The sequence below is a fragment of the Podarcis bocagei genome (genome assembly GCF_964188305.1).
Source record: "Podarcis bocagei genome assembly, chromosome: 10".
Taxonomy (NCBI): domain Eukaryota; kingdom Metazoa; phylum Chordata; class Lepidosauria; order Squamata; family Lacertidae; genus Podarcis; species Podarcis bocagei.
Genome location: NC_138135.1, coordinates 26,212,189 through 26,240,060, shown reverse-complemented (window position 1 = coordinate 26,240,060; position 27,872 = coordinate 26,212,189). Strand labels below are relative to the sequence as shown.

At 43.7% G+C, this 27,872-nt stretch overlaps 1 protein-coding gene across 4 annotated transcripts in view; it reads right to left on the bottom strand.

Annotated features, from left to right (window-relative positions):
- The window catches only part of TBXAS1 (thromboxane A synthase 1), a 219,743-nt gene that overhangs the window by 169,378 nt on the left and 22,493 nt on the right, over positions 1-27,872 (bottom strand). For all 4 annotated transcript variants that reach the window (XM_081212257.1, XM_081212254.1, XM_081212255.1 and 1 more), the window contains exon 3: positions 4,916-5,009. In XM_081212257.1, coding sequence (XP_081068383.1) covers positions 4,916-5,009 — 94 coding nt within the window. The remainder of the gene's footprint in view (positions 1-4,915; positions 5,010-27,872) is intronic.

The following is a 27,872-nucleotide window of genomic DNA, read 5'->3' as shown; positions in this document are numbered from 1 at the left end:
CTGGGTCTTTTTAAGGGGTTTCCAAGGGTTTCCAGAGGTTTAGAGGATGTTTGCAGGCTTTTTCAATCATGTTCCCGATATATGTGATTCATAGGAGCAGACTCCTAGGGGCCCAGGTCCCTTCAGCCCACAGAATAAAATATTTGAACCCCCACTTTATTCAAGTTGGCATCCCTGACGCAATTTCACTTAAACGCGCAGCGCCTCAGAATGTAACCCCTGAGTAAATGGGGAGTTGCATGTATTGCATTATTGTAGCTTTTACTATTCTGCTTACGTTTTGCAAATTGAGCACATGTTTTAAGGGAGTAGGTTGCAGCTGATGGGAAAGAGAGAGACCCCAGAAAGCCACTGCCAGCCACAATAGACAATGGTGCACATACAGTTAGCCGGTATGCACAAAATGTCTTGCCGCAGCACACAGAGGCAGTTCCAACATGTTTCCACATAGCAGTCTTCTAATTCTAGTGGGAAGTGGTGTTCAGTCTCCTGTCCCTCAAAGCTAGTGGCAGCAACTTCAGTAAAACTGGGAGCACCCAGCTTAGCAGCACTTCTTGCAATAAAATCCTAATGAAAATAAATTGATACGTATTTACCCATATGCCGAGGAGCATATGGTTAATGCGTTTAGACATCACTAACAAAGTTAAGTCACAGCTAAATTTGTTGGCTTCCGGATAAAGACTGTTCTCTACAGCAAACCAGAGCTGACAGTAATTTTAACTCCACAGCAGCTTTCTTTCTTTCTTTTTTTAAGTATCCAATTTTTAAAAAATGTGTTCCCGACCTACCTAGCAAGTTTCACAAGTACAGTCAGGGCAATTTGGTGCAGGTGTTTAGTCATCCTTTGGAAATGCATTTACGGTGCACGCTTCATTAACCTCCTGATGACGAGCGCTGCTGTTGTTTGAGGTTTGGCCATCACAAAAAAATGAATGAAAACTGACAGTACAGAGCCCTCTCTGTGCATTATGCACAAAAGGAGAGGAAGTGAGTAGAGGGGCTCAGGAGCCACGCTTTGGGCACCACCCACCTGGCACACAGCTTTCCGCCCCCAACCCTGTTCCCACTGTTCATGCATTAGTGTGTCAGCATGGCCATCGGAGATGCTGGAGAAACTTTTGTACATCTGGAGCCATTCTCCAGCCATCGGAAATGCTGGAGAAACGCTTTGTACATCCAAGAGGCTTCTTTGATTCTGGAACCTTGCACAACCAGGGCTTCAGAACTGGGGAAGCCTCTGCACAGAGGTAAATGTGTAAATGCATGGAGGCTTCCCCCTCTCAGGCAGCCCCACCAGCATATGGTAGGGCTGGGGGGAAGCCATGGGGACTGCTGCCACTGCCCCCCAACCTGCCTCAACTTCCCTCTTTGACTGAGTAACGCATGAAGAGGGCTGAGAACAAGTATGCTCAGTTGGTAGAGCATGAGACTCTTACTCTTAGGGTTGTGGGTTAGAGCCCCACATCGGGCAGAAAGATTCCTGCATTGCAGATGGTTGGACGGACTAGATGATCCTCGTGGTCCCTTCCAATTCTATGATGCTATGGTTCTGACACAATTTCATAATCTTAGCTTGAGAATGCATAATGTTGATGTTTCAATTATTAAATCAATATGCTAATGCTGTAACTGCATATACAGTGGTACCTCAGGTTACATAGGCTTCAGGTTACATACGCTTCAGGTTACAGACTCTGCTAACCCAGAAATAGTGCTTCAGGTTAAGAACTTTGTTTCAGGATGAGAACAGAAATTGCATGGCGGGCGGCAGCAACAGCAGGAGGCCCCATTAGCTAAAGTGGTGCTTCAGGTTAAGAACAGTTTCAGGTTAATTCCGGAACTAATTAAGTACTTAACCCAAGGTACCACCGTATACTCTGTGTGAATTGCCGAAAGGACCTTGTCAACAAATGTTAGTTATATATAACTATATATGACTCTCTCTCTCTCTATACATACATACATACACACATATACATATATACACACACACAGAGAGAGAGAGAGAGAGAGAGAGAGAGAGAGAGAGAGAGAGAGAGAGAGAGAGATTTTGAAATCTGTGTCTCTATAAGAAAATGGATTTGCATGTGAAAGTATCAGCCTCACAAGTCAGTTGGGAATAAACATAATAAGTATGGGTAATTGCACTTTGCTTTATGAAATTATACTGCCTGAAATACTGTTGCCTGTTTTCCCATTCTCACAGTCCCCCCCCCCCCGGCCTTGCGAAGAATTCGGGGTTTGAAAGTGTGAAGCACCCTCATTTTCAAGACAATTAGAAATGGTCTTTTGCAGAGTTGCATCCCCTGGTTGAATTTGTTTTCACAAATGGATCTCCACTGTCAAACCAATGGTGGGGCATTCAGATTTCTCTACATATTGCTAAAATGTAGCTATATAGCAGATTAACTCTTGAAACACAGTTTCCACACTCGTTTTCCAGCCAAGCCAGCCAAGAATATTGTTAGAACTGAAATACACTCTCCTACCTTATGTATCAATTAGAAGCAGTATTTTTTATATTGTGAATATATATGACAATGTAGCGAGAATGGCTTGCCTAGTGCAGCTGACGGTTCACACAATTTTGCAAAGGTTTCAGTATGAGCCTTTTGTACAGGCCCTTGTCCAAATGGGGGAACCAATGGATTTGTTGCTTTTAACCGAGCCACTGCTTCCTTTTTTTTCAGTCTGTGTAAATACCAGACAAGGGCCATGTTAAGTGCTCTCCCCTCAATTTCCATTCCGTTTGTCTCTCCCAAAGCAACACAACACCACAACACAAGCCTTTTACTATCTCTGCAAGCCGTAATTAAAACGAGGGCCGCAGACAATATACCTTCAGCTCATCGTTTGTCTCTTCACAGACCTATTCAGTTTATGGTTTCCAGTTTCTACAGCTCCTGTCTCTCAAACCTGGGAGAATCAGAGTTCTGGTTCCAAAATTACACCAGGGTTGATTTCAAGCCACTCCATGCACTTAGCAGTTTGTTTTCCTTTACTTGCTTATCAAAGGGTGGGTGGGTGGGGGGTTGGCAGTTGCGGGGTGAGGAATGAGTCGCCTTTTCTGTGTCTCACCCACCCACTGCCACTTTGCCGCCTCCACCCTCCCAATGGCTATAAAACAGCTCAACCCAGCCAGACCAAAATCTAAATTGAGACAAAGCTCCCCGCTCTTCCACCCCTCCCTCCAACGCAGCCCCCATTTTCCATTCAGCAGAAGTGGGCCACTCGGAGGCAGCAGCCCAGGAGCTACAAGTAGGCCAGACGAGAATAAACAGCGCAAACAAAGAATATCCTGTCCACTCCGAGAGAGGCTGAAGAAAGAGTGATGTCTCCATTAAAATTCAAGGCAGGGAAGCAGCACGCAGCCTGTCAGCATCCTAGCTAATAAAATGAAATAAAAAGGCGAGGGGGAGGGGGAAAGTTTGCAGTGGAGAATGAAGGAAAACATAGGGTAAGGTGCAGGTGCAGACAGGGCCACAAAAGCCAGGCACTTCACACTTTTAAGGTTTTCCTCCTTAAGTGAAAAGGAACAAAGGGCAAATCCAAACAATTCTCATTAAGGTTTGTATTTCCCCCCTCCTCCTCTAAGGAGCTCAGGAGGGCCTTCTTGGTAGTGGCACCCTCCCTAATGGAAAGCCCTCCCTTCAGATGTCAAGGAGAGAAAGAATTACACAACTTTTAGAAGACATCTGAAGGCAGCCCTGTATTGGGAGGTTTTCTGTGTTTGATGTTTTTAATTATGTTTTTAGATCTGCTGTAAGCCACCCAGAGTGGCTGGGAAAACCCAGACAGATGGGCAGGGTATAAATAATAATATTTAATTTTATTTATTTATTTATTATTGTTATTGTTGTGATTATTATTATTACTACTACTACTACTAAGGACGATACACATGCCCTTCCTGCTCCAAAGAACGCAACAGCCCTGTGAGGTAGGTTGAACTGCTTACCCCGTGAGCTTCAAGACAGATGGAAGACCGAACCTAAGCCTCCCCAGTTTAAATCCAACACCTCATCCACTCAGCTACAGAGAACATAGGTATACAATGGATGCATACAGATTGCTGCTAATGCCATGTACGCTCACCTTCAAGCACCAGTGATAGAAGTGCACTGGAGGTGGAATAATTAGTAATGTGTACACATTACTTAGGTCTAAACCACTAAGCCTCTTGGGCTTGCAGATCAGAACGTCAGCAGTTCAAATCCCAGCAACAGACTGAGTTCCCGTTGCTCGGTCACAGCTCCTGCCAACCCAGCAATTCGAAAGCACGCCAAAAAAAGTGCAAGTAGGTAAATAGGTACTGCCCCAGCGTGAAGGTAAATGGCGTTTCGGTGCGCTGCTCTGGTTTTGCTGTTCCATTGCGCCAGAAGCAGCTTAGCCATGCTGGCCACAACCTGGAAAAACTGTCTGCGGACAAACGCTGGCTCCCTCGGCCTGTAAAGTGAGATGAGCACCGCAACCCCAGAGTCGTCTGCGACTGGACTTAAATGTCAGGGGTCCTTTACCTTTTACACATTACTTGAGGCTAAGATCCACAAGTAGTAATGATGACCTGTGTGGGATTGTAGAAATTGGGCTTCTTACCTCTGAAAGCCCTGTCCAGAGGGAACCAATTTGGTTCGCAACACTGGGAACATACATCTTGCAGACTCTCCCATCTTTGTGCAACTGTAGTAGAGAATGGTTAGAATCTCCAAAAGAAACTAATTTCTGGGATTTTTATGGTTTTCACCAGATTCTGCTTCAACAAGCAAGGTTACTGTGAACTTAAAAACATGGAACCCCTCCCGCTCATGGATTTATGTTGCATTCAACTGTGAAATGCAAAAAGGAAAATGGCAGGAAGCCGGTAGAAACAGAAATCCAGAAAGAGGCACTGGATCTAGAGAGTGTGTCTTACCTCTCGAAAGTACAAAAGGTTCCCGATGAAAGGCAAAGGTGGAGGGTGGCGGATGCCCACTTTCTCCAGCCTGGAGAAGCCAGAGGTGGAATACCTGCAAAACAAGGAAGGTAATGAGGTTTGCAACAAGCCTCGCTTTCAGATTTAATGGATGAAAAGTCTCATGACTAAAAGGAAGAGAGCCCTGGAACCTAAGGAGCATAACCGGAGTGTGAAATTTCCTCCCCTTGGATGTTTGCAGTATGAGACTGGACATTCTCCCCTCGGAGACATTACTGGATTCTGATTCCCAGTCATGGAATATCAAGAAAAGGCGGCTGGTGACCAAATAGAGGCAAGGCACTCAGGTTGCAGATACACCTGATAAAATCAGATTCCCACACCTCCAGCAATCTTAGAGACCACTCAGACCCTGTTTGTGGCTTTGATTAATGATTTACACACAGTGATCAATTGGGAGGGGAGGATAGGATTATTGATTCTATTATATCATTCCATTGCCTTTGATTGTGTTCATGAGCCATCTGCAACTTAACTGCAGGATCTGGTAACTATTAAGAGAACTGCTCTGCAAAGGGTCAGCCTATTGCTAGCAGGGAGATATCAGGAGGCAATGATGGGCTCCTGTCCTGTCCCCTATAGGCACGGAATCCAGAACCATCATTTTACTGATTATACTCAGACATCATGAGTTCAGAAAATCAAAATAGTTAGAAAATATTCTCCTATTTTACAACAAGAATATCCCCTTTCCTCCCTCATAGTTTCCAATTAGCAGAAAGTTTACCTTTGCATTAGTCACAATTATTTCAGATTTATAGGCCTAGTGGACACCTAAACTGAAACCATATTTTTTTGTCTCAAGAAAACCAATAGCCACCAGACAGCAATGATGAATTGGCAATTCATGCCAAAACCTTCAGAAATAAGGATATACAGTTTCTGACACACGTACACACTACAGATACCATTACTTCTTTTCAGGAGGTCAGAGATAAGGAGGTCAACATTCATGAAGTCTTCCTTCTTCTAAACTAACCTATTTTGTGTGTGTTTTAATTAATGTATTGTCAACTACTGGAGCCCTTGTGACAGGGGATGTTAAAAATGTAGGTATTATTTATTCATTTTATATTGCGCCAGAAATGTACTAGGTGCTAAATAATAAAGTCCAAAAATAGATTTTCGCACATCTTCCAGTCTTTGACAGAGGAAAACAGGTACAGTACACTTGCTGTATATATTAAGTGAAACAGTGAAGCAATAAGCAGTGTGGTGGGTGAGCAAAGTAAAAGGAGCTGGTGACAACCCCCCACCCAGGAATTTGCAGACTGTTAACATCTAACTACACCTTACTTGCACAATGTAGAAACCACATCTGAAGTTAAGACTTCTAAACTTCTGCTTATTTTTACTGAAACAGATCTTATTCTTCAAATATTTAAAGGAACTTCGGGAATGTTAAAAATGTTGTATGCACTAGAAAAGTCGGAGGCTTCTGTTCTCAAGTATTATACAGTCTTGTGCCAGGCAAATCAGTACGATTTCTTATTTATTTTAAAACTGCCCTTTCATTATTGTATTCCAGAGCAGTTTACAGAACATAATAAAACAACAAATGCAAGCAAAGCCACAGTAGAAGAAGTTATCATTTCACTAAAAGCTTGTTATTAAGATCAGCAAATGTTTGGTTGAACGCGTAAGTATTTAACAGATGCCGAAACACAATGGAAGCTGGTGCTGGCTGTACTTTACAGAGGAAATCTTCCATATTAGAAACAAGGGCCACATTCATGTCATACATTTAAAGCACCATGATCCCACTTTAAACAATAATGGTGGCTTCCCCCAAATAATTCTGGGAGCTGCAGTTTATTAAGGGTGCTGTTAGGAGAGCCCTTATTCCATTTGTAGAGATACAATTCCTGTACTTACGTACCTGGGAAGAAGTATTGACTGTTAAACCACTCTGAGAACTGTAAAGGTAAAGGGACCACTGACCATTAGGTCCATTCGTGACCGACTCTGGGGTTGCACACTCATCTCGCTCTATAGGCCGAGGGAGCCAGCGTTTGTCCGCCGACAGCTTCCGGGTCATGTGGCCAGCATGACTAAGCCGCTTCTGGCGAACCAGAGCAGTGCACAGAAAACGCCGTTTACCTTCCCGCCGGAGCGGTACCTATTTATCTACTTGCACTTTGACGTGCTTTCGAACTGTTAGGTTGGCAGGAGCAGGGACTGAGCAACGGGAGCTCACCCCGCCATGGGGATTTGAACCGCCAACCTTCTGATTGGCAAGTCCTAGGCTCTGTGGTTTAACCCACAGCGCCACCCGCGTCCCTACATACTGAGAACTGTAGCTGATAGAAATAGGGCTCTCCTAACAACTTTCATCACCCTTAATAAACTACAGCTCCCAGGATTCTTTGGGGGAAGCCAAGAATGTTCAAAGTGGGCATCATAGTACTTTAAAGGTACGGTGTGAATATGGCCAAATCTGATACCCGCTCATAACCAGTACAGAAAGAGCTTAAGCAGGACTTCTGGGGTGGCGCCATCGGCAATGGTGGACTCCCTCTGAAACGGAGGGACCAGCTCTACGTGAAACGGGTCCTTTCCGCAGTGGCGAAGCGGGGACCCTTTCAGAAATCACAGGTGGATGAAGCCTGTGACCGTGGGACTCGGCGGGCACCCTTAGCGCCCCCCCAACCCGCAAAGGAACCCACTAATGGGCTCCGAAGCGAAGAGGGGGAAGTGGCGCAGTGCTGTGAATCAATTGCTTTTTCCGTGGAGCGAAGCCGCATAGCCATTGCCGGAGAGCGCTGCCTTTTTCCTGGGACAATTTGGCATCTAAAATAATCACCCGTGAGTACTCAAACATTGAACAATTGGACTTCAAATAAGAACTGGCGATTAGAAAGGAATTGGACTTAAAATTCACCTTAATTTGGTACTGAAACGGGAAGGTCTAAACAGGAAGTCAGCCTTCCGTTTCCTTGTAGTCAGAAGAAAGCAAAGTTAACGTACACTAGAGCTTAGAAAATCACTTTTAAAGGATCGGTTTTCACCATTTAAAATCGTTGAACCCCCCTTCAGTAGCAGGAGAAGAAGGGGGATCTTTCTTGGACTGTTTAAACCTGCAGGAGTGAGTTTAAAGTAAAGTAACTTTCCACCGTCCTGACCCTGGAGCGGGGTGCCAGAATTGACGTTTTGAAGCTCATTGACCAGAGACAAAGGTTTTTGACAGATAGTTAAAAGAAGAGTAACTGTGATTCCACTGTTTCCTTTCGCATTTTAAAGGAACAAATATTGACAAAATATCTTTAAAAAAGAAACTTTGTTGCTAATGTCTTTAAAAGAAAGAACAACCAGAAGTTTCCCCCCTAGAGGGGGACCGTGAAACTGTAACCAATTCTAGGGAGCTTGCAGCTGCTACAGATTACAACCGTGGGAAAGGACTTGTGACCTTGCAGGACAATGTTTTCAGAAGCACTGTTGGGTGCTTTCTGTAAAATAAATGCCCTATTGGATCAGTTAAGTCAGAAGACAGATTTGATGACTAATGCGGCCAGAACATTTGAACAGGTAATGGGAAACTATATGGAGCCCACCCAGGAACTTAAACAGGAGTGTGTCCTGACAGAGCAGATGAGAGAAGAGGATGTTGCAGAATCTGGGGCGCCAGAGATGGAGGGACTTTTGGCCCAGCAGGAAAATGAGCCTTTGGATTTGACAAATGAACTTGGGAAAAAACCAGATTTGGAAAGACAAAGTTTGGACTGATTTGGAAATGGGGGGTTGGATTGACCCCCCTATGCAGGGATGTTTGGACTTTCCGAGTCTGGCAATGGGCCGTCAGAGGTTTGGAGCTGTTGGGACTTCCAAATTTGGAGGGAATTTGAAACATGTCTTAAAATACCACATGGAGTCTAGTCTGGACTATGGGAAAGGGGCTGATTTGTTGAAAAGGGTCAAAAACACTACAAAGCTGGAGTTCCCACGAGTGAAAGGAAAATATGAAGAAGAGCTGCGGAAGGGACATGGAAGAGATTTGAAGGCCTCGGATATAAGATCACCAGGTTAATGTGCCAGACTAATGGGATAAAAAGGACTGACAATCCCGGGACCGGGGGGAGGGGATGCTGGAAGAAGATTGGATTGTTTTTATTTTCTTTTTTATCATTAGAAATCTTTTATAAAATTGATGAACGTTGGGAAAATGTTGAAATGAAATTACTTGGCTCTTGTAAAAATGTTTTAAGAATTAGGCAAAAAGGTAATGGTTATGAGAAGTTGGTAAAAATTAAGATTTAAGTCTTAAGCTTTAAGGTATTTTATAAGATAAGATGAAAATAGAGTAAGGTAATGTAATGACAGAATATTATGAATTATGGAAAGGTTTTGCTGCGACAATTATTAATCAAGATACAAGAGATGGGAGGAGGAGGAGGTCATGGAAAGAAGGTAATGAAAGTGGAGAATTTGAAAATGATGGTTTTATTTTTTCTTTTTCTTTTTCTGTTTTTGTCTTTTTTCTTTGTAGTTTAAAAAATAATAATTCTTTTTTCAATAAATATCATTAAAAAAAAACAACAGAAAGAGCTTAAGCAGATGTTATGAGAGATACACAGACGCTGCTGTAATGTGTCTCTCAGCCCCTTCTTCCGCATAACATTTACCATAGGTCACTTTGCTCCACTGATGACACGACGCCATTGTGCCATATATTGTCTTGCCCTGTGGCTGACACCCAGTGAGATGAAGCGCGTGCAGGGTGATGTTGCCTTTGCTTTTTGTCACATTAATGAGGAAGAAGTAGGGAAACAGAGATGAAGTAACACCAATGAGTTAAGGCCACAGTACAGCTCTTGCACAGCTATTGTAGGCTATGCAAATATAAAGTTTATGTGACTGACTGGGAATCTATGGCAAAACCAGCCAGATAGCCTCTACCTCCCAGAATCCCAGTTTAATAGCTAAAACGTTTAAATGTTCATTTTCCACCCTTATAATTTTTGGGTGTGTTATTTGTTTTGCTACGCATTCCTTTGCTTTAGTAAGGAACAGATGAAAGTTGTTATGTATTGAGAGAGGTGGTGCAATTCTTCTTCTTTTTTTAAGCTTAAAATGCAATTTCACCAAGCAGTATAAAATTTCATAACATTTTTTCATCATGTAATTACATGCCTTAATTATGTAATTTGACATCTTAATTGCATAATTAAAAGGACATGATGTTTCAGCTTAATTAGACATCCTAATTATTATGCAAGTTCATATGCGCACATTGCAATCCCCTTTGCAAATGCAGATAGACAGATCTTCAGCCATTTTCCTAGATGTCAATAGGATGAATACATTCTGAACTGAATATATAAAGATGCACATATAAATGGAAGGAAGCACCTGTCCCATAGTAGTATTAGTATTATTTACATCATAATGATTAGAGCGGGCTGCACTCTTCCATCCCTTACACACGGCAGTGGCATCACTTGGCAAAGGCAAATCCCACTTCAACACACCTGGATAAGGAACAGGTTGTGATCTCAGTGCAGTCCCAACAGCAAATCTTAAACTGCTCAAGGAGCCATATTAAGATATTATTTGTACATTCTTCTCTTGCTCGCACACATACGCTCAGGGACACATGCAGACTCACTCATGCATTTGCAAGCCAGCATGCGCACGCCACCGTGCTTTTATATATACACATGTATACTATGCTTCTTTAACTCCTTTAAAAACTTTATCAGCCTCCTTTCCTGCACTGAAGGCTCCTCTCACTGCTCACAGCCAAAGGCCTTTGCAAAAAATCAAGCCTAATTCTAGGTTCTTCCCCACCCTCCTGCCCACTGAGTCCTACAAGGGCAACACTGAAATTGAGGAAAAGGGAGCTGACAGGTATTGCCGCCCATTGAACTGAAGGTAAGCAGAAAGGCAAGCTGGCAAGGACTGGCTGAGAGCAGGCTATGGTTGATAGAGCAATGCCTCCTTCACTCTGATGAACCAGACTCTATTGATACATATAACATCAGCCTAAACTTTCCTACACATCTGTTCACGCTATTCCCCTCTTGCACAGGAACTACTCATTTAAAATATCTTACAGCTTTTCGAAAAACCAGTTTTCTCTATGTTTGCAACATCGCAGCAGCGGACCTCCATTTCCCCAAAAGTTACTGGATTAGCCTTACTCCGTATCCTCTCACATAACAATATCACTGTATGACCCATAGTACCCCCAAGCAAGATTCTCCTCTTCTTGGAAAAGCATTACTTTGAATGAAACGGCTCCAGCCCTGTTCCCTCTCATACTAAACAACTGATAGAACAAGGCATGTGAACCCCTTATCTAAAACATGATGGAGAATGTCTATTGCTTTCGGTTTCCTCATTTTTGGAGCACAGAGCTCAGTATGCTTTACATCAACCTGACAGTGAAAGAATGCTGATAGCCTAGTCCTCCATCACTCTCGCCCATTAATCTGTTTTCCACGCTGCTTTTGAAAGACGTGGTGCATTTCCAGGAAGGACACCAGGGCCTGAAGATCAGAGAATCTGCTGGGGTTTAAAAACCATCCAATCTGACCCCTCCACATGCTTCAACTGTCCCTATATTTGGGGTTTTTAAAAAACCGTTGGTAGTGTGTGCAGTGCACACTGGCACTGCCATTCTCGCCATGACTGCCCCCCGAGTCTCTAGAAGTTCAACATCTAAGCAATGGGCAGCTGCTTCTTGACTCTAGTGTACAGGCGTGCATGTGCACAAACAAAAATGCACGACACGCCTCCTCCAGGTGTGGTGGTAATGCAAGGAGGATGGAGCGAAGCTGTGCCTCCTGACTCCACAGCATGGTGCAGTCCTGTCCCCAACATCTGTCACATTAGATATTGCTGGCCCTTTCCAGGCAGCCACACTCAATGCCAACAGGGGCACAATGTTGGGGGAGTGGCAGGGTTGAGGGGGAAAGCGCTTATTTCTAAAATGCCTTTAAACAAAACAGTAGCCATTCTCTTCTTGAATTGTGGTGCCCAGAATTGTACTCCAGGCATGGTCTGGCCAAGAGAGAATATAACGGCACACTGAGAGCCAGTGTGGTGTAGTGGTTAAGAGCGGTAGTCTCGTAATCTGGGGAACCGGGTTCGCATCTCCGCTCCTCCACATGCAGCTGCTGGGTGACCTTGGGCCAGTCACACTTCTCTGAAGTCTCTCAGCCCCACTCACCTCACAGTGTTTGTTGTGGGGGAGGAAGGGAAAGGAGAATGTTAGCCGCTTTGAGACTCCTTAAAGGGAGTGAAAGGCGGGATATCAAATCCAAACTCTTCCTCCTCCTCCTCCTCCTCCTCCTCCTCCTCTTCTTCTTCTTCTTCTTCTCTGACTTCCCTTGATCTGGACACTATACTTCTGTTGATGCAGCCTAGAATAGCATTAGCTTTTTTTTTGCTGCTGCATCACACTCTTGACTCGCATTAAGCTTATGGTTTACTAAGACCCCTAGATCCTTTTCACATATGCTACCGGCAAGCCAGTTGTCCCCTGTCTTATATTTGTGCAGTTTTTGTCCCTGTTGAAATTCTTTTTGTTAGCTTGGGCCCAGTCCTCCAATCTGTTACGGTCATTTTGAATCCCGATTCTGTCTTCTGAGACATTAGCTATGCCTCCTAGATAAAAGTTATGATAAAAGGCTGAAATATATTATCCAAAGAGCTTTTGACAGTGGCATAACTGTAAGAAAAATTTATTAGTTACAATCCTATGCACACTTTTCTATGCACAGAACACCACAGAACTTAATTCTGTGTATATGTGAACAGGGTCAAACCACTAGATTAAAATCTTGTTCAATATTCTTCTGCTATATTGAGAAAGTGTAGAGATCTTAGATTTTAAACTCCTGTTTCACAGTATAAGATTCCACTTTTGACTTACTATGTTTCATAATAGTACCATTATCTGGGTCCGCATGCCAGAGGGAAGAGCAATTTTGGATAATATAGGACAGGATGCACTTCATAAATAGCTAAACAGGAAATTGTTAATGGTTTTTGCGGTTATAATTATTTGGGTGGGGGGGTTGTACACTGGAGGCTGTAAATAAAATGGTGTTTATTGAAACATGATTTGAGAAGTTGTTTTGACCAGTTGTAAACCAATTCTGTTCTTTGCTATTCATACGAATTTATCACAGGGTCTATTTAATTTAAGTAAAGGATTTGAAACAGCATCTGAAGCCCTATCAGAGTGAATGACTTCACTATAGCCTCATGTATGGGGAGAGAGACGTTTATTTTTATTTTTAATGATACCAAGCAGGAAAAATGAAGACACACATCAGAATGTTACCCTTTCCCCACAAACCTTTCCTCATAATGGAAATCAGGAATTTTCACTGAGGAGGGAAACATCCAAGATAGTGTTCACGGAAGTGCTTTCCTCCTAAAGGGCTGATAAAAAGAGGTTTTTCGTTTTCAGTTGTGGCTGCTGGCATATTGGCAAGTGCAAGGCTGAGCCATCTCTCACTTATGCACACCTGGTTTATGAAAGAGAACAACAAACAGGAGAGATGACTCAGTAGCACTTATGAAACACACACATTCGTCATCTGAAGTTGCTGTTGTTCCCATTGTTTTCTTAGCAGGCTGCAGCTGGCGATGATAAACCAGGACAAAAGGGTAATTGGCTATAGCTCTGTTAGATTACCAATGTTGGGAGATAAAATAGCTTCTGCCAGGCCACTGAACTGGCAAAGGATAATGGGCAGTTGCAATGTCAAGATTTCCTACTCTTAACAGCCACTGTTGATTATATTTATAACTTGTCCCTCCCTCAGAGGACGAAGAGCAGGCTTGAGGGGGTGTCCTGCCCAGGTATGCATCAGATGACCCTATATAAGACTCCCTGCAGACACAAAACTAGCCCACCAGGAATATCCAAAGTGGTACCCCCTAGCTGCAGCCAGGATATTATTTAATTTACCGTATTTTTCGCACCATAGGGCGCACCGGACCATAGGGCGCACCCAGTTTTTAGGGGGGGAAATCAAGAAAAAAATCTTTCCCCCCCCCAGGCCCAGAGAGCAGCGGAGGGGTTGCTCGCAGCTATGGAGCAAGCCAAGTTTTGGCTTCCCCTTTAGCCCCATGCAGCCTCTCCTTGCCGGGAGACGCTGCGCAGGGCTAAAGAAGCCATAGCCCCGTGCAGCCTCTCCTTGCGGAGGGGTTGCGCGCAGCTATGGAAGAAGGCAAGGCAGCGAGCGGGATGGATCCCGCTCGCTGTTTTGCCTTCCCCTTTAGCCCCGCGCAGCATCTCCTTGCCGGGAGACGCTGCGCAGGGCTTTCCTGGCTAGGGAAGAAGGCAAGGCAGCGAGCGGGGTGGATCCCGCTCGCTGTTTTGCCTTCCCCTTTAGCCCCGCGCAGCGTCTCCTTGCCGGGAGACGCTGCGCAGGGCTTTCCTGGCTAGGGAAGAAGGCAAGGCAGCGAGCGGGGTGGATCCCGCTCGCTGTTTTGCCTTCCCCTTTAGCCCCGCGCAGCATCTCCTTGCCGGGAGACGCTGCGCAGGGCTTTCCTGGCTAGGGAAGAAGGCAAGGCAGCGAGCGGGGTGGATCCCGCTCGCTGTTTTGCCTTCCCCTTTAGCCCCGCGCAGCGTCTCCTTGCCGGGAGACGCTGCGCAGGGCTTTCCTGGCTTCTCTGGGAGGTGGGGGGATTCCCCCACCTCCCGCAAAACCAGCAGAAGCCGCGCGCACTTTAAAAGGGCTGCACGGCTTCTCCTGGCTTTCCTGGGAGGTGGGAGAAGGGACTGATGCGGCCAGTCAGTCCCTTCTCCCTCCTGTGGAAAAGCCCGCAAGAGCGCACGGAGCTTGTGTGCGGCTCTTGGGGGCTTTTCCCACCTGCCTCCCCCCCCTGCATTCGCTCCATAGGACGCACACACATTTTCCCTTGCTTTTTAGGAGGGAAAAAGTGCGTCCTATGGTGCGAAAAATACGGTAGTTATATTTACATACTTTATATCCCAAGCGGACCTGCTGCAAAAAGAGCTTTTAAGCTCTCCACCTTGCCTAGATTTATCTCGTGCATTTGAATCAGCCTGTCTTCAATTGTTTATGGTTGAAATTGTGCTAGTTAAATGTGCGTAAGACACAATCATGCTGCATTACATTTCATGCGATATGTAAACATTCCCTGTTGTCTGAGGTCTGTTACTCCAGTTACATCTTACAGTGGGTTTATGACCATATAAATAAATCTGCTCTGACCAGCCAAAATATGAATAAGCAACCACTGCTCAGGGCGGCATGAGTGCCACCCAGCAAAAGACCACTGGTTAATTTATAAAACCAGGGAAGGAGGTAATGACACCATAGATGACCTGAAATCCATATTCTTTAGAGCCAACTTATGCATGTGGGTTGTGGAGTAGTAACTTTGCAGGCTATGCTCAAGCTCTGTGAATCTGAAGAACAGTCACAACATATAACGCAACAGGCTGCTTAACATAAAACAGTGCAGAAGCTTCACCCTGTAGATGAAGCAGTTGCAGCTAATCTTCAGAGAAGATTTGCACGGTCTATATTTATCCAGGGTTAAGAACAAAACCCTTCAGGCTAACAAGTCAGCAGTACAGCTACTACCCCTTAAATCTTTCAGATCCACAGGACAGCTTAAACAAGCACCTGGTTATGTAGTGCTGATTTGATGCTTTCATGCTCGGATTAAAAGTAGCCCCTCCCGACATTTGAGAAGCTCCAGGTTTTTCAGGTGAGAATTACAGGTGCATGGGGGAGAATCTCAGCAGGTAACCAGTGTTACTTCTTTCTTCATTCCCCTTTTACATTCTTGTGCCCCTAGAACAATGTCCATTCTTCAAGTTTAAATACCACGTACATTTAAATTACTTCAAAGCTGTCCCAGCGCCCTTTGTGCAGTTTTCTTTTTATAACAATCCTTGCAATCTTGAATAATACACAGAAATTCCTCAGTGTTCAGTTCTGTGGTCAGATTAATAGAGCTGGATGCTGTGGTCAGTTGGGGTCCTTCACTGTTATGTAATTAATCAAATGCTCCTTTTTCTGGAAAGTAGGTATGCAGAGAGCCAACTTTCAGGCTTCCTTAAAAACTCCCCAGAGCTCATAACATTTTGGGGGTCTATAAACAGGGGTCAGGATTCAAGGTCTGCATAACAAAGGGCAAAATGGGTCTTTACCAGGAGTGTTCCCATTTAAGCAAGACTAGTTTTAGTCTTGCTTTAAATGTACTTTTTGTGTTTTCCAATTTTTTTTAATGAGCTCATGTGCAAATCATAATGAGATCATAGCTTAGAAGGCAATTGTACAAACAACTATAACAACTAAATATAGGGTGGCTGTGTATCCTATTTTATAGACAGTCATCTTTTGAACGAGTCCTCTGTCTGAAGGGCTGTCCAGTCCAAGCCTGGTTTAAAGATAAAGAACGGGCCGTGAAACCACAAAACAGGCAAGCAAGTCATTGATTACTGTCTTTCAATGCTATGGTGAGCTGTACTGTATTTCTCAGTTTGCATCAAAACATAAATTTGCAGATGACTGTCCTCTTTTCGCCCTTTTTGATGATACATTCCCCCTCTCTTTTCTGCAAGGGTTATGCAGGAGGGTAATGCAGGAGGGTATAGACTTTAGGGGAATGTTCAAATGCACTCCCCAGTGCTATGAGCTCTTTCCACAGGGAGGCAGCTCCAGTCACTATAATTCTGATATATGCTACACTTTTGCTATAGTATTTGGATATTTTGTGCTCAATTAATTGCTTTCAGCTTTCAGTTACCATCTTTGGGCTTTCTTCGGGAAGGAAAAACAAGATGCAAGCAATAAACGAAATGAAGTTATCCTCTAGAGTGCTATCAATTGTTTTTTTCTTCCAGGGAACTTTGGGAAATTTAGCTCTGTGAGGGAAATAGGGGTCTCCTAAGAATTCGGCACCCTTAAGTGCCCAGGATTCTTTGGGGGAAGCCATGACTATTCAAAGTGGTATAATAGTGCTTTAAAGTATGGTGCTGATGGTTCTCAGTAAGGAATCAAAAGGAAGAATGAACACACAACCAAACTTTTCATGCACCAAGTATCAGAAGGAAAGCAACAACTTTGTACTTGAGGGAGACAGAAACTTGCTGGTGTTCAGAAATCACTCTCTTCCTTACTGCTGGTTCAATATTTTTCTCCTTTACACAGATTGAACTTGTTCTTGGCCTCCACGAGGAGCACAAACACAAGACTTCCATATGAATGAGGCCTTTTATGTAACTCACAGGTGCCGCTGTGTATAACAGTACATGTGTAATAAATATGGCACAGATCCAGCGCTCCAGGCACAGCCAATACGTCTTGAAAAGTGACCACCAGGAAAAGTCCAAAGAGGCTATTTTTAAAACCATGAACGCTAACATAACTAATGAGTTTTAGCTGGAAATAAAAAATAAACATATTTGCCAAAGATAAAAAAGTAAAATCGCAGCATTAAAACGAACAATTCAAAATACAGCACACAACACGCAGAGAACAAAAGCAGATAGTGTTATCTCAAAACATTTCTGGATGTTTTCAGCACAAAGTTTGCTGAGCTAAACTTTGACTGGAGAGGCAAGACCTGTTGCACAAACAGACATTTTACAAGCTACTACAAGTGACAAAACAGGGATGGAGAGAAAAGAGGAGGGGAGGCCAAACATTTGTAGTTCAAAACACATTTTGAAGCCTGTTCAAAAGAGCAGTTGGGAAGAAGATAGGAAGAGCTCCCTGCTGTATCAAACCTAGGGCTTCCCTACACACTTGCTATGAAGCCCATTGATTTATCTTTAATTCCATGGACTTGTGACAGTTTAAACAACAAATAATCTTGTAGTACCTTAAAAAAAATTATTATGGTATAAGTGTTTGTGATGTTGTGCTCAGGGAGAGTGCTGCTGTGCTCAGGTTCTCTTTGTGACCTTCGCATGGGCATCTTGTTGGCCACTGTGAAAACAGGATTCTGGCCAAGGTGCTAGACTCCAGCCCAGGAAAGCTTATGCCAAAAAAGCAGGGCAATTATTAGACTTTAAGGATGCTACACAATTCTTTGTTTGATGTACCAGGCAAACTCGCTATCCTTCTGGAACTTTTCACTATGGGCAGTTAGACAGTGTTCCCAATCCTGCCCCATATTAATAATATTTGAGTCAAACTCCAGCCTTTTATCCCAAAAGGTTTCCTTGTAGCTTGTGCAAGAGCAAGAATTGCTGACCCTCAGAGCAATATGCACACACCCTACTTTTCTGAAGGAGTCGGTGTTCTGGATACGGCTCCTGACTGAAATGAGGCAAGCCAAGAACACAAACTTATTCGAAAATGCGACAAGCAGTTTCTGCTGGAGATAGGTTTGCTTTATTATCAATTCATTCCCTGTAGCTTTAACAGCAGCTTAGCTTAGCAGCTCAGAATGCTGTGAAATGCTTCACGAGAGGATTCCTCCTCCCTACCAAGACACAGGAAGAGGCCATGCTTTTAGTTTTTGGCCAAACAGCAACTTTCTTCTGATGGGATGGATTTGAGCATTTAGCCCTCCCCAATACAGAAACACAAGAGAACTGCTCACCTCTTGTGGAAGGGAGTCATTTCCAGTACAGTTAATCATACAAAGAGGCAGCAAGCAGCCCCCTTCATAGATGACACTCTGGGCTCATAGGGCCTTTCTGTACATTTGTCCCGTCCCCCCCATGGCACACCCAGTAAAACTGTTTGGCAGCCAATTTAGGACAGACCCAAATAGCAGCATGCAATTCAGTCATTGTCACAGTACAGTGGTACCTCAGGTTAAGTACTTAATTCGTTCCGGGGGTCTGTTCTTAACCTGAAACTGTTCTTAACCTGAAGCACCACTTTAGCTAATGGGGCTTCCCGCTGCCGCCGCGCTGCCAGAACACAATTTCTGTTCTCATTCTGAAGCAAAGTTCTTAACCCGAGGTACTATTTCTGGGTTAGCGGAGTCTGTAACCTGAAGCGTATGTAACCTGAAGCGTCTGTAACCCGAGGTACCACTGTATGCAATAGCCAGTGGCTTGAAGACTGTAATCCACAAACTGCGTGCCACAGGAGATCTCAACAAGTCCAGCATGCTGTTTTCTTCTATGGCTAAGCAAGCTGCCTTGTCTGCCCCACCAGGAACTAGCATTCAAGGGCACGCTGCCTCTGAATGGGAAGCTCCACGTGGACATAATGATGGATCTCGCTAATGGCTAACTAGTTGTGATGGCAACATGAAATATCAGTGTCCAGAAGCAGCTGTATCACACAATACCTAGCGCTGAGGAGCCACAGCAGGAGCAGGCTATTGCTTTTCCAAGCCTGCTTATGGGCTTACTGAAAGTGTTTGTTTGGCAATGGAGGTAAACATGATGTTAGACCAGATGAACCAATGCTCTGAACCAGCTGGGCTTTTCTTATGCTCAGGTCATATACGGCACGCAGCTTGGGAATTACCAGTTTGCGGCATATTCTCGCAAACAGGTACTTGAGATAAAGGATAGAAAGTGCTGTCAACATACGGCTTAGTGGCTGCTTAAAAGCATCTGGCATAGTGGCAGATGGGGATTGCATGCTCTACCAAGGCAATAAGCCAAACCTCAGTTTTTCCAGGTGGTTATAAGAAGCTGGTAAGGTTGCCAACACAACCAAAATTCCATAATCCTGGGTCTGGCTAATTTCCAGAACAGGAGGCTTTAAAGCCAAAGCTAAGCTTATTTGTTGTGTCAAAGTGAGAATTTCCACCAGGTGCAGTTCCTTCTCTCACTGTGCCATGGAAGGGAAGAAGATGCACCCTTTGATGCAATTCTTTTAAAGGAAAATTTCAGAAAGCGCTCATCTGGTTCTCATTCTCCACCCTTCCAACATGTATTTGTAAATCTCTGGAACATTTCATTTTCTTTTCTGACTTTTCCCAACATTCAACTCTATCAGCTTATGCCAGTATTTGGGTCTACCTCCGGATGCTCAGAGACAAATAGTTTGTTGAGTGAAAAGACCAGGTCTCATATCCAGCAGTCTGGGCTATGCTGCAATGTACGGCATTTGCCCAACAATTCCTAGGCTGTAAAGGAATGTGCAAATGAAAACTTTTTAAGGAAAAAAAATGAAGAATAACAGGACATTTGGCCAGTATTTTGCTTCTTGGAATCTGATCCTGTAAATAAGCAGTTAAGAAGGAAAAAGTGGCCTCAATACTACCATCTGCAGAGGGTGCAGAGGTGAGGGGCGGCGGGGCAGAGGATTTGCAGGGATCAACAGAATTGACCATTGTTATGTACTGAAGTTCTCACCCTGGGCCAGCAGCGGGATACTGTAGATAGTTTTCACTCAGGTCCACATATGCAAATAAGGGATTGAAAGTGACGTTCAGTGATTGGATAGTTATGGAAAATGGTTACTGTTGCGTTCTAGTGGAGCTCTATATAAGCAGGCTGGCTGAACCTGTCAGTTCAGTTCTGCTCTGGCCTGTGAATAAACAAGAGCTGTTTGAAGAATCGCTGTGTCGTCTGTTATATTCACCCACAACTTAACAGCCATCATTGAAAGACATCTTCCAGTGGTCTGTAGCATGTCTTCACATCCAGCTACTGCTGCAAACAGCACACATTCAGGGCAGGTTCCAAATAGCTATTCTGGTTTATATGACAAGTTTTAACTATTTCCCCAAAAAAGCAAAAGGGAAATTGAAAAAAAGTTTAGGAAATAATAATTAGGTGGGGAAGCAGAAGAATGCAAGTCTTTGGTAATTTAAATTGTTCTTTTAAGATTTATCCATACTGATGTGCCATTTATAGAACATCTCATCTCAATATGAATGCATGACCATAAAAAATATGAAGATTAAAATCAGATAGAGGAATCAGAAAAAACACGGCATTTAAAGTAAAGGAAGTGTAAGATATAGAGGACCATAAACATAAAACGCAACACAGATTCAAAAGTGTGCGCACCTAAAATGCGTAATCTCCTAAAATTTAAAGTATGAATATGACAAACTACTATTTGAAAATGCATGTTCCTTACACACCCACTCATCCTACAGGCCATGGCAAATTAGGATGGCGATGTATCCCTTTTTTATCCACAGGACCCTAAGACAAGAAAGCAATTTGCACCTGGACAGCAGACTGAAGATACCCATAGGTCACCTGGTGACAATCTTCCATGATACATATGAGATGCCAATGGCCTCCTTTTTGGTGATCCAGTAGAGGCTACCCATGGCCAAGTAAGGGTAGTTTTACCAATGCTACTTTGCCAAAATAAAGTTGTTTGCAAAGGAGAACTCAGAGCAGGAGGGGACAGAGAGAAGCATGTGTAATATTCTTTAATCCACTAGGTAAGCCATTGCTTATTCCTGCCTGGCAAAGGAAGCTCCACATTGCAACATGGCCAAGTAACAAAACATTGATTGCTCTATTGTTTGGGGCATGTAAACATGTTTCACAAAAGGTGATAGAATCAGTGGAATACACCAGTGCACTTATTTTGATGAGGAGGATATTGCGCTCCAGGACAAAAATTCAAACTATGGTCCTTCTAAGATTTTCTTTTATTTATCCCAGAGGTGGGCAGACTTCAGTTCTGCTTTATCTTTTCTTTTCTTTTTAATTAAAACTCCCAAGATCATCAAAAAAAATGAGAGGCACAAATACAAGATGGGTGACACCTGGCTTGAGAGCAGTACATGTGAAAAGGATCTAGGAGTCTTGGTTGACCACAAACTTGACATGAGCCAACAGTGTGACGCGGCAGCTAAAAAAGCCAATGCAATTCTGGGCTGCATCAATAGGAGTATAGCATCTAGATCAAGGGAAGTAATAGTGCCACTGTATTCTGCTCTGGTCAGACCTCACCTGGAGTACTGTGTCCAGTTCTGGGCACCACAGTTCAAGAAGGACACGTGTCCAGAGGAGGGCAACCAAAATGGTCAAAGGCCTGGAAATGATGCCTTATGAGGAACGGCTAAGGGAACTGGGCATGTTTAGCCTGGAGAAGAGGAGGGATAGCCATGTTCAAATATATAAAAGGATGTCACATAGAGGAGGGAGAAAGGTTGTTTTCTGCTGCTCCAGAGAAGCGGACACGGAGCAATGGATCCAAACTACAAGAAAGAAGATTCCACCTAAACATTAGGAAGAACTTCCTGACAGTAAGAGCTGTTCGACAGTGGAATTTGCTGCCAAGGAGTGTGGTGGAGTCTCCTTCTTTGGAGGTCTTTAAGCAGAGGCTTGACAACCATATGTCAGGAGTGCTCTGATGGTGTTTCCTGCTTGGCAGGGGGTTGGACTCGATGGCCCTTGTGGTCTCTTCCAACTCTATGATTCTATGATTCTATTCTATGAAATGCCTTGGTACTCAGATGTTTTTGCTCCCGACCGCCGCAAACCTGGAAGTGAGTGTTCCTGTTTGTGAACTTTTTTGGAAGCCAAACCTCCGATGTGGCTTCCAATTGAATGCAGAAAGCTCCTGCAGCCAATTGGAATCCACGCCTTGGTTTTTGAACCGTTCCATGAGTCGAATGGACTCCTGGAACCGATTACGCTTGACAACCAAGTTACCACTGTACATAAAATATGTATAATTAAAGGCCATGGCACCTCTGAGCACATTCTGAGCCTGGGAATTTGTTTCCAGTACCAAAACTAAACTGAGTTTGAACTCAGAATTTCACTCTTAGTTAGCTTTTTTTCTTCTCCTCCTTCACTACAGAAATCAAATTTAGTTGAGGAAAGTGGGTTTGTTGTTGCCATTCCTAAAACCAATGATATTCAGAAACCCTTGTCCACTTACTGCAAATCAGCTGAAGATCTACCAATAGATCCCATTCTGCTTTCTGCTCACCCTCGATTTGTGTCAAGGGTGTAGGCCTGTTCCACATTACATTTGAACAAATGAAGTTCATTCCCAGCACAATCTATCCCCAGCCAGCCTTGATCCAGCTTCAGTAGAATAACGGAACAGTGGGGAATTCTATAGCCAGCAAAGAAACCAAATGAAAAAAGTATCAAGCTGGGCTTACAATTAAGTCCTCATTTCAGATAGTAGACTTGGAGGGGGGGGGGGATGTAACAAGTGGCAAATTTGGGGCAGATTTCCTGTGAGTGAACATACAAGATTTTTCACTCCTTTAAAAAAAAAAATTAGTAAAAAGCCAATCTTGGAGCCCAAAGATTGAATTAAAATAATTTTATACAGCCTCTCTTTTCCTCCTTTTGTAAATCCTCAAATGATTTACAAATTATAACAATATATAAAAGTGACAATTAATGGAATCTAAGCAAGAGCAATGAAAAAAGCAACTCAGCATCATATGATGAATGCACAACAGAAAACTGAATGTCCTGGCCTGCCAGCAATAGGTTAATAAATAAAAGGCATCATGGGTGTTCTGGGACAGAACATCATTGAGTTATAGGGCTACAACCAAAAAGGCCCTGCTTCTTGGGGAAGCTAATCTAACCTCCAGATGGAATTCTCAGCCGGGGCTCACAGGCGGCTATCAGTTGTTGAAGGGGGAAGGCATTCTCTGAAATTTACTTGGGACAGCGACTTCAGGAAAGTTGTGCCATCTCAGAGCATCTCTTATCTTACCACAGTGAGGAGGACTGCTATTAGGGGGCTGTTCAGTCCGCTGCCCAAGTACAAAGGTTTGAGGGGCAACTTCAAGGCCTCTGCTCACCTTTCTTGATGTTTCTTTCCCTTTAGACTGAATTTGGACCAGACAGTCCTTCATTCAAATAGAGGGCACCTTCAAATAAAGCACTGTCCTCTGTAAAGAAGGCTGTTAGGCCACCCTACATAGAAGCCCATGGCATCTGCAACACACCTGGCATTTGCAAGTAGACACGCCAGTAAAAGTTTCCAAGCACTAAGAAGACATGAGCTATATAAGGCTCCAAATTATTCTCCATCTCAAATTAAAATCTCAGGTAGAGAATTCCCAGGGCAAGCTTGGTGGTTTCACTGTTGCTCTTTTTTCTTTTTTTAAAAAAATCTTTATTAATTTTGAACAAATCACACCCCCACCAATTTTATACCACTACCACCGCCACAAAAACAAGACTAAAAGGGGGGGAGGCTGCCACTCTTTAAAAACCTTTGTACTCTCTTCTTCCCTCTGCAGCAGTATCTCAATATTGGCGGGAATGTGTGTGTAGTTTTTTGCTTCATTTTTAAATTTCTGCAATAAAAGGGAACCCATAAAACGGCCTCCAGTTTTTATGTTCCCATTAATTGCAAGGGGAAATTGTGGAGATGAATCTCTCATCCTACTACCATTTCCTTCTGGCTACAATCCTATGAACGTTTTACTGGCGAATAAGCACCCCTGAATTTAGAGGGGCTTTCTTCCGAGTAAACATGCATGCACGTGCATATATCAGCATTTACAGGAAGACTGTGTAAAATAAGCCACTTTGACTGACATGCCATAATTGGTATGGAATGTTCCTTCCAACTCCCCTGCCCCCACCCTTATTATCATTGAACACATTTGTAGGGGGAGAAAACAGGATGTTTTGAATCCAGTCATTTCTCATGACAGTGTCACTGCACTGTACAAGAGAAGTATGATTCCCCTTTGGGTTCTTTTAGGCACTACAGAATCCTGAAACAGTTCTCCCCAATCTCCATAATAAAAGTTCATTAAAAGCAAATTAAAAGGAAACCAGCAACTTCAACAAGCCTTAAAAAGCAACTTGCTTGCATTCAGATTAGTCCTCCGTTTGAAAGCATATTATCAGACCTTTGCTTATGGTTCCTTGGGGGGTATTGTCAAGTGAGCTTGACTCCTGGAAAGAGGGGAACTTTGTGGATGGGTGATTCTGGTGTGTGGGACTGCCTTATGTCGTACACTGCCTTGTTCCATTTCTATGAGATTTCTGGGACAGAAATATTTCAATAAATACAGTGATAGCTGGAAGAGAGAGAAGAAAACAACCACCCAGTTGAGGGAATGTACCCTGTCATTTCATCCGGTTGCGTGACTTACGCTTCTAGGCTTTAGCTGTAGTACAATGCAGAAGTAATCTGTGGTTAACCAGATTTTCAAACAATACGACTTTGTTTGCAAAACAAATGTCAAGCTGGTTTAAGTTAAAGGATAGATAGATAGATAGATAGATAGATAGATAGATAGATAGATAGATGGATAGATGGATAGATAGATGAATGGACAGATAGATAGATAAGGTGCCTAGATGGACACAGGCTGTCCCTGAATTGAACACAGCAATGCTCATGTTTTTAACATTTGCACAGCCATAAACTGGCAACACCCTTTGAAGGCAGGTCTATAATTTAACTGTGCATGTGCAATTTTGGGCAGAAAGAAATAGGACATTAAGTGAAATGGTGTTTTGTTGCAGGGTGGTGGTAGTGGGGAAGAGAGGCTGTTTTTATTTTGCTGGGAAAGAGAACACTGTCTAATTTTTACTTTTACCAATTATTACATGGTGAAATTCTGCTTGGAACGACAGCCTGGGCGTTATTAGCAGCATCTGCCAATCAACAACAGTATCATCCAGCTGAAAGGTGACATTCCAGACATGCAAACTTGCTTCTTGTTTCTAGCAACAAACGAGCGTCACTTGAGCCAGGCCAGTGGCGTAGCGTGGGTTGTCAGCACCCGGGGCAAGGCAAGTAATTTGCGCCCCCTAACCCATGGATTTGCGCCCCCCAACCTGTGGATTTGCGCCCCCTAACCCTAACCCCCAGATGTTGCGCCCGGTGTGGCCGCCCCCCCTGCACCCCCCACGCTACGCCACTGAGCCAGGCACTGGTGGTTGTTGTTGTTGTAGTTTCAACTCATACACCACCCTATACCCAGAGATCTCAGGGCAGTTCACAACAAGACCACAACATATAAAATCAAACCAAAAGCAGTAACCCAATAAACCCCCTTCCCCACATTCTAAAATCAGATCAATAAGATCAACCAAAGGCCTGGTTTAAAAGGAACGTTTTCGCCTGGCGCCTAAAGGTGTATAATTAAGGTGCCAGGTGAACTTCCCTGGGGAGAGCATTCCATAGGTGGGGAGCCACTGCAGACAAGGCCCTGGAGCAGTAAGGTGGGCCTGCAACAAAATGCTGCAGCGCTGACTGCTCTTTGTAGAGCTGGGAGTTTAGAAAAAAAAGAGCAATCAAAACAATCCAGGGGATGGAGCAACTCCCCTTTGAGGAAAGTTTACAAAATTTGGAGCTTTTTAGTTGGGAGAAAAGGTGAGCACATGAGAACATAATAGAAATGCATAACATTATGTATGGTGTAGAGAAGGTTTCAATAAGGGGTCCTCAAACTATGGCCCACGGGCCAGATCCCGCCCGGCAATTGCAGAACCCGCTGCTGTCTAATGGGTCTACACACATTTCCATCCTTTCCCCTCTCCTCCCCCCTCCCCCACTGCGTGCAGGGACTGGAACCGACGTCAGGAGCCTAGGTGCCACCTAGTCGAACCCCCTACAATGCAGGATTCATAGCTAGAAAATCTCCGACAGATGGCTGTCCAACCTCTGTTTAAAAACCTCCAGTGCAGGAAAGCACCAAGGTAGCTCCTCCCGCTGGCTGACCACTGTGAGAACATAATGCTGGACTAGATGGGGCGTTGACACCATCCAGCAGGGCTCTTCTTATAGTCAAGATTCCAACCCCTCCATTCCATTCCCACGCACACCCCCAACAATCCGCCAGCATTCACTGGCCCCTTAGCACGCTTAGTTAAGCTGTTGTGGGTCTGCTTCAACTCCAAACACTGTATGTCCCTCTTGTGCATGGGTGGTACTGTTTTAGCTGTGTGTACAACCTGAACATCAGCAATAGAAGGAGTGATAAAAATACAGCTGGTATTCTCCATGCATACACACATTTAATATTATTATTATTATTAACAACAACAACAACAACAACAACAACAACGATTTATTTATACCTCGCCCATCTGGTTGGGCTTCCCCAGCCACTCTGGGCAGCTCCCAACAGAATATTTAGAACACAATAAAAGATCAAACATTAAAAACTTCCCTAAAGAGGGCTGCCTTCTGATGTCTTCTAAAAGTACGATAGTTGCTTATTTCCTTGACATCTGGTGGGAGGGCGTTCCACAGGGAGGCTGCCACTACCGAAAAGGCCCTCTGCCTGGTTCCCTGGAACTTCGCAGTGAGGGAACCACCAGAAGGCCCTCAGAGCTGGACCTCATTGTCCGGGCTGAACGATGGGGGTGGAGATGCTCCTCCAGGTATTATACCTTAATAATACCTTAAGGTAATAATTTATTAAACTAATAAATTATTATCAATATTTGGCTATGTCTTAAAGGCACAGGAGCCCAAGACCACTGCAAAGATGCCTCTGTCAGCTGCCACCACCATACATGTGTTTCGTGCTTCCTCGCTTTCCTTAAAGTACAAATCACAAATAGTCATGTGTCAAATTCTTTTAAGCGCAGAACCTTCACAGCTGCCAAGGAGCACATCACAAAACAGAAAAAAAGAAGAAAGGCTATAATTTCACCTCCTTCGTTTTATTATTGTTTGACCTTCAGTTCTTTGTTGCCTTTGGATCGCCTCTGCAACTAGATATAGTCTTTTTCACTGTTTATACTTTTCACACAAGAAACAGCTTTTTGCTGCCAAGGAAGGAAGTCTTATAATTTTATTTTTTGCTCGCAATTGTCTTAAGAATAGCATTTTAAAAATATGTGTGCTGTTAAACACACACAACATGGGAGAAAGATAAAATTCCAACCCATTACCCTTTTAGTAGAAGTTCTTGTCGTTTTTTGGTCATTCTCAGAGAAATGACACAAATAACTCAGCCTGTTCTTCACAAGTCGGCCAGTGTTTAATTTAGCGCAGTATTGCATTTATAGATAGTTCCTTCCCCTCCAGATGGATGCCATCATAATTTAGAAAGCTATGCAACATAA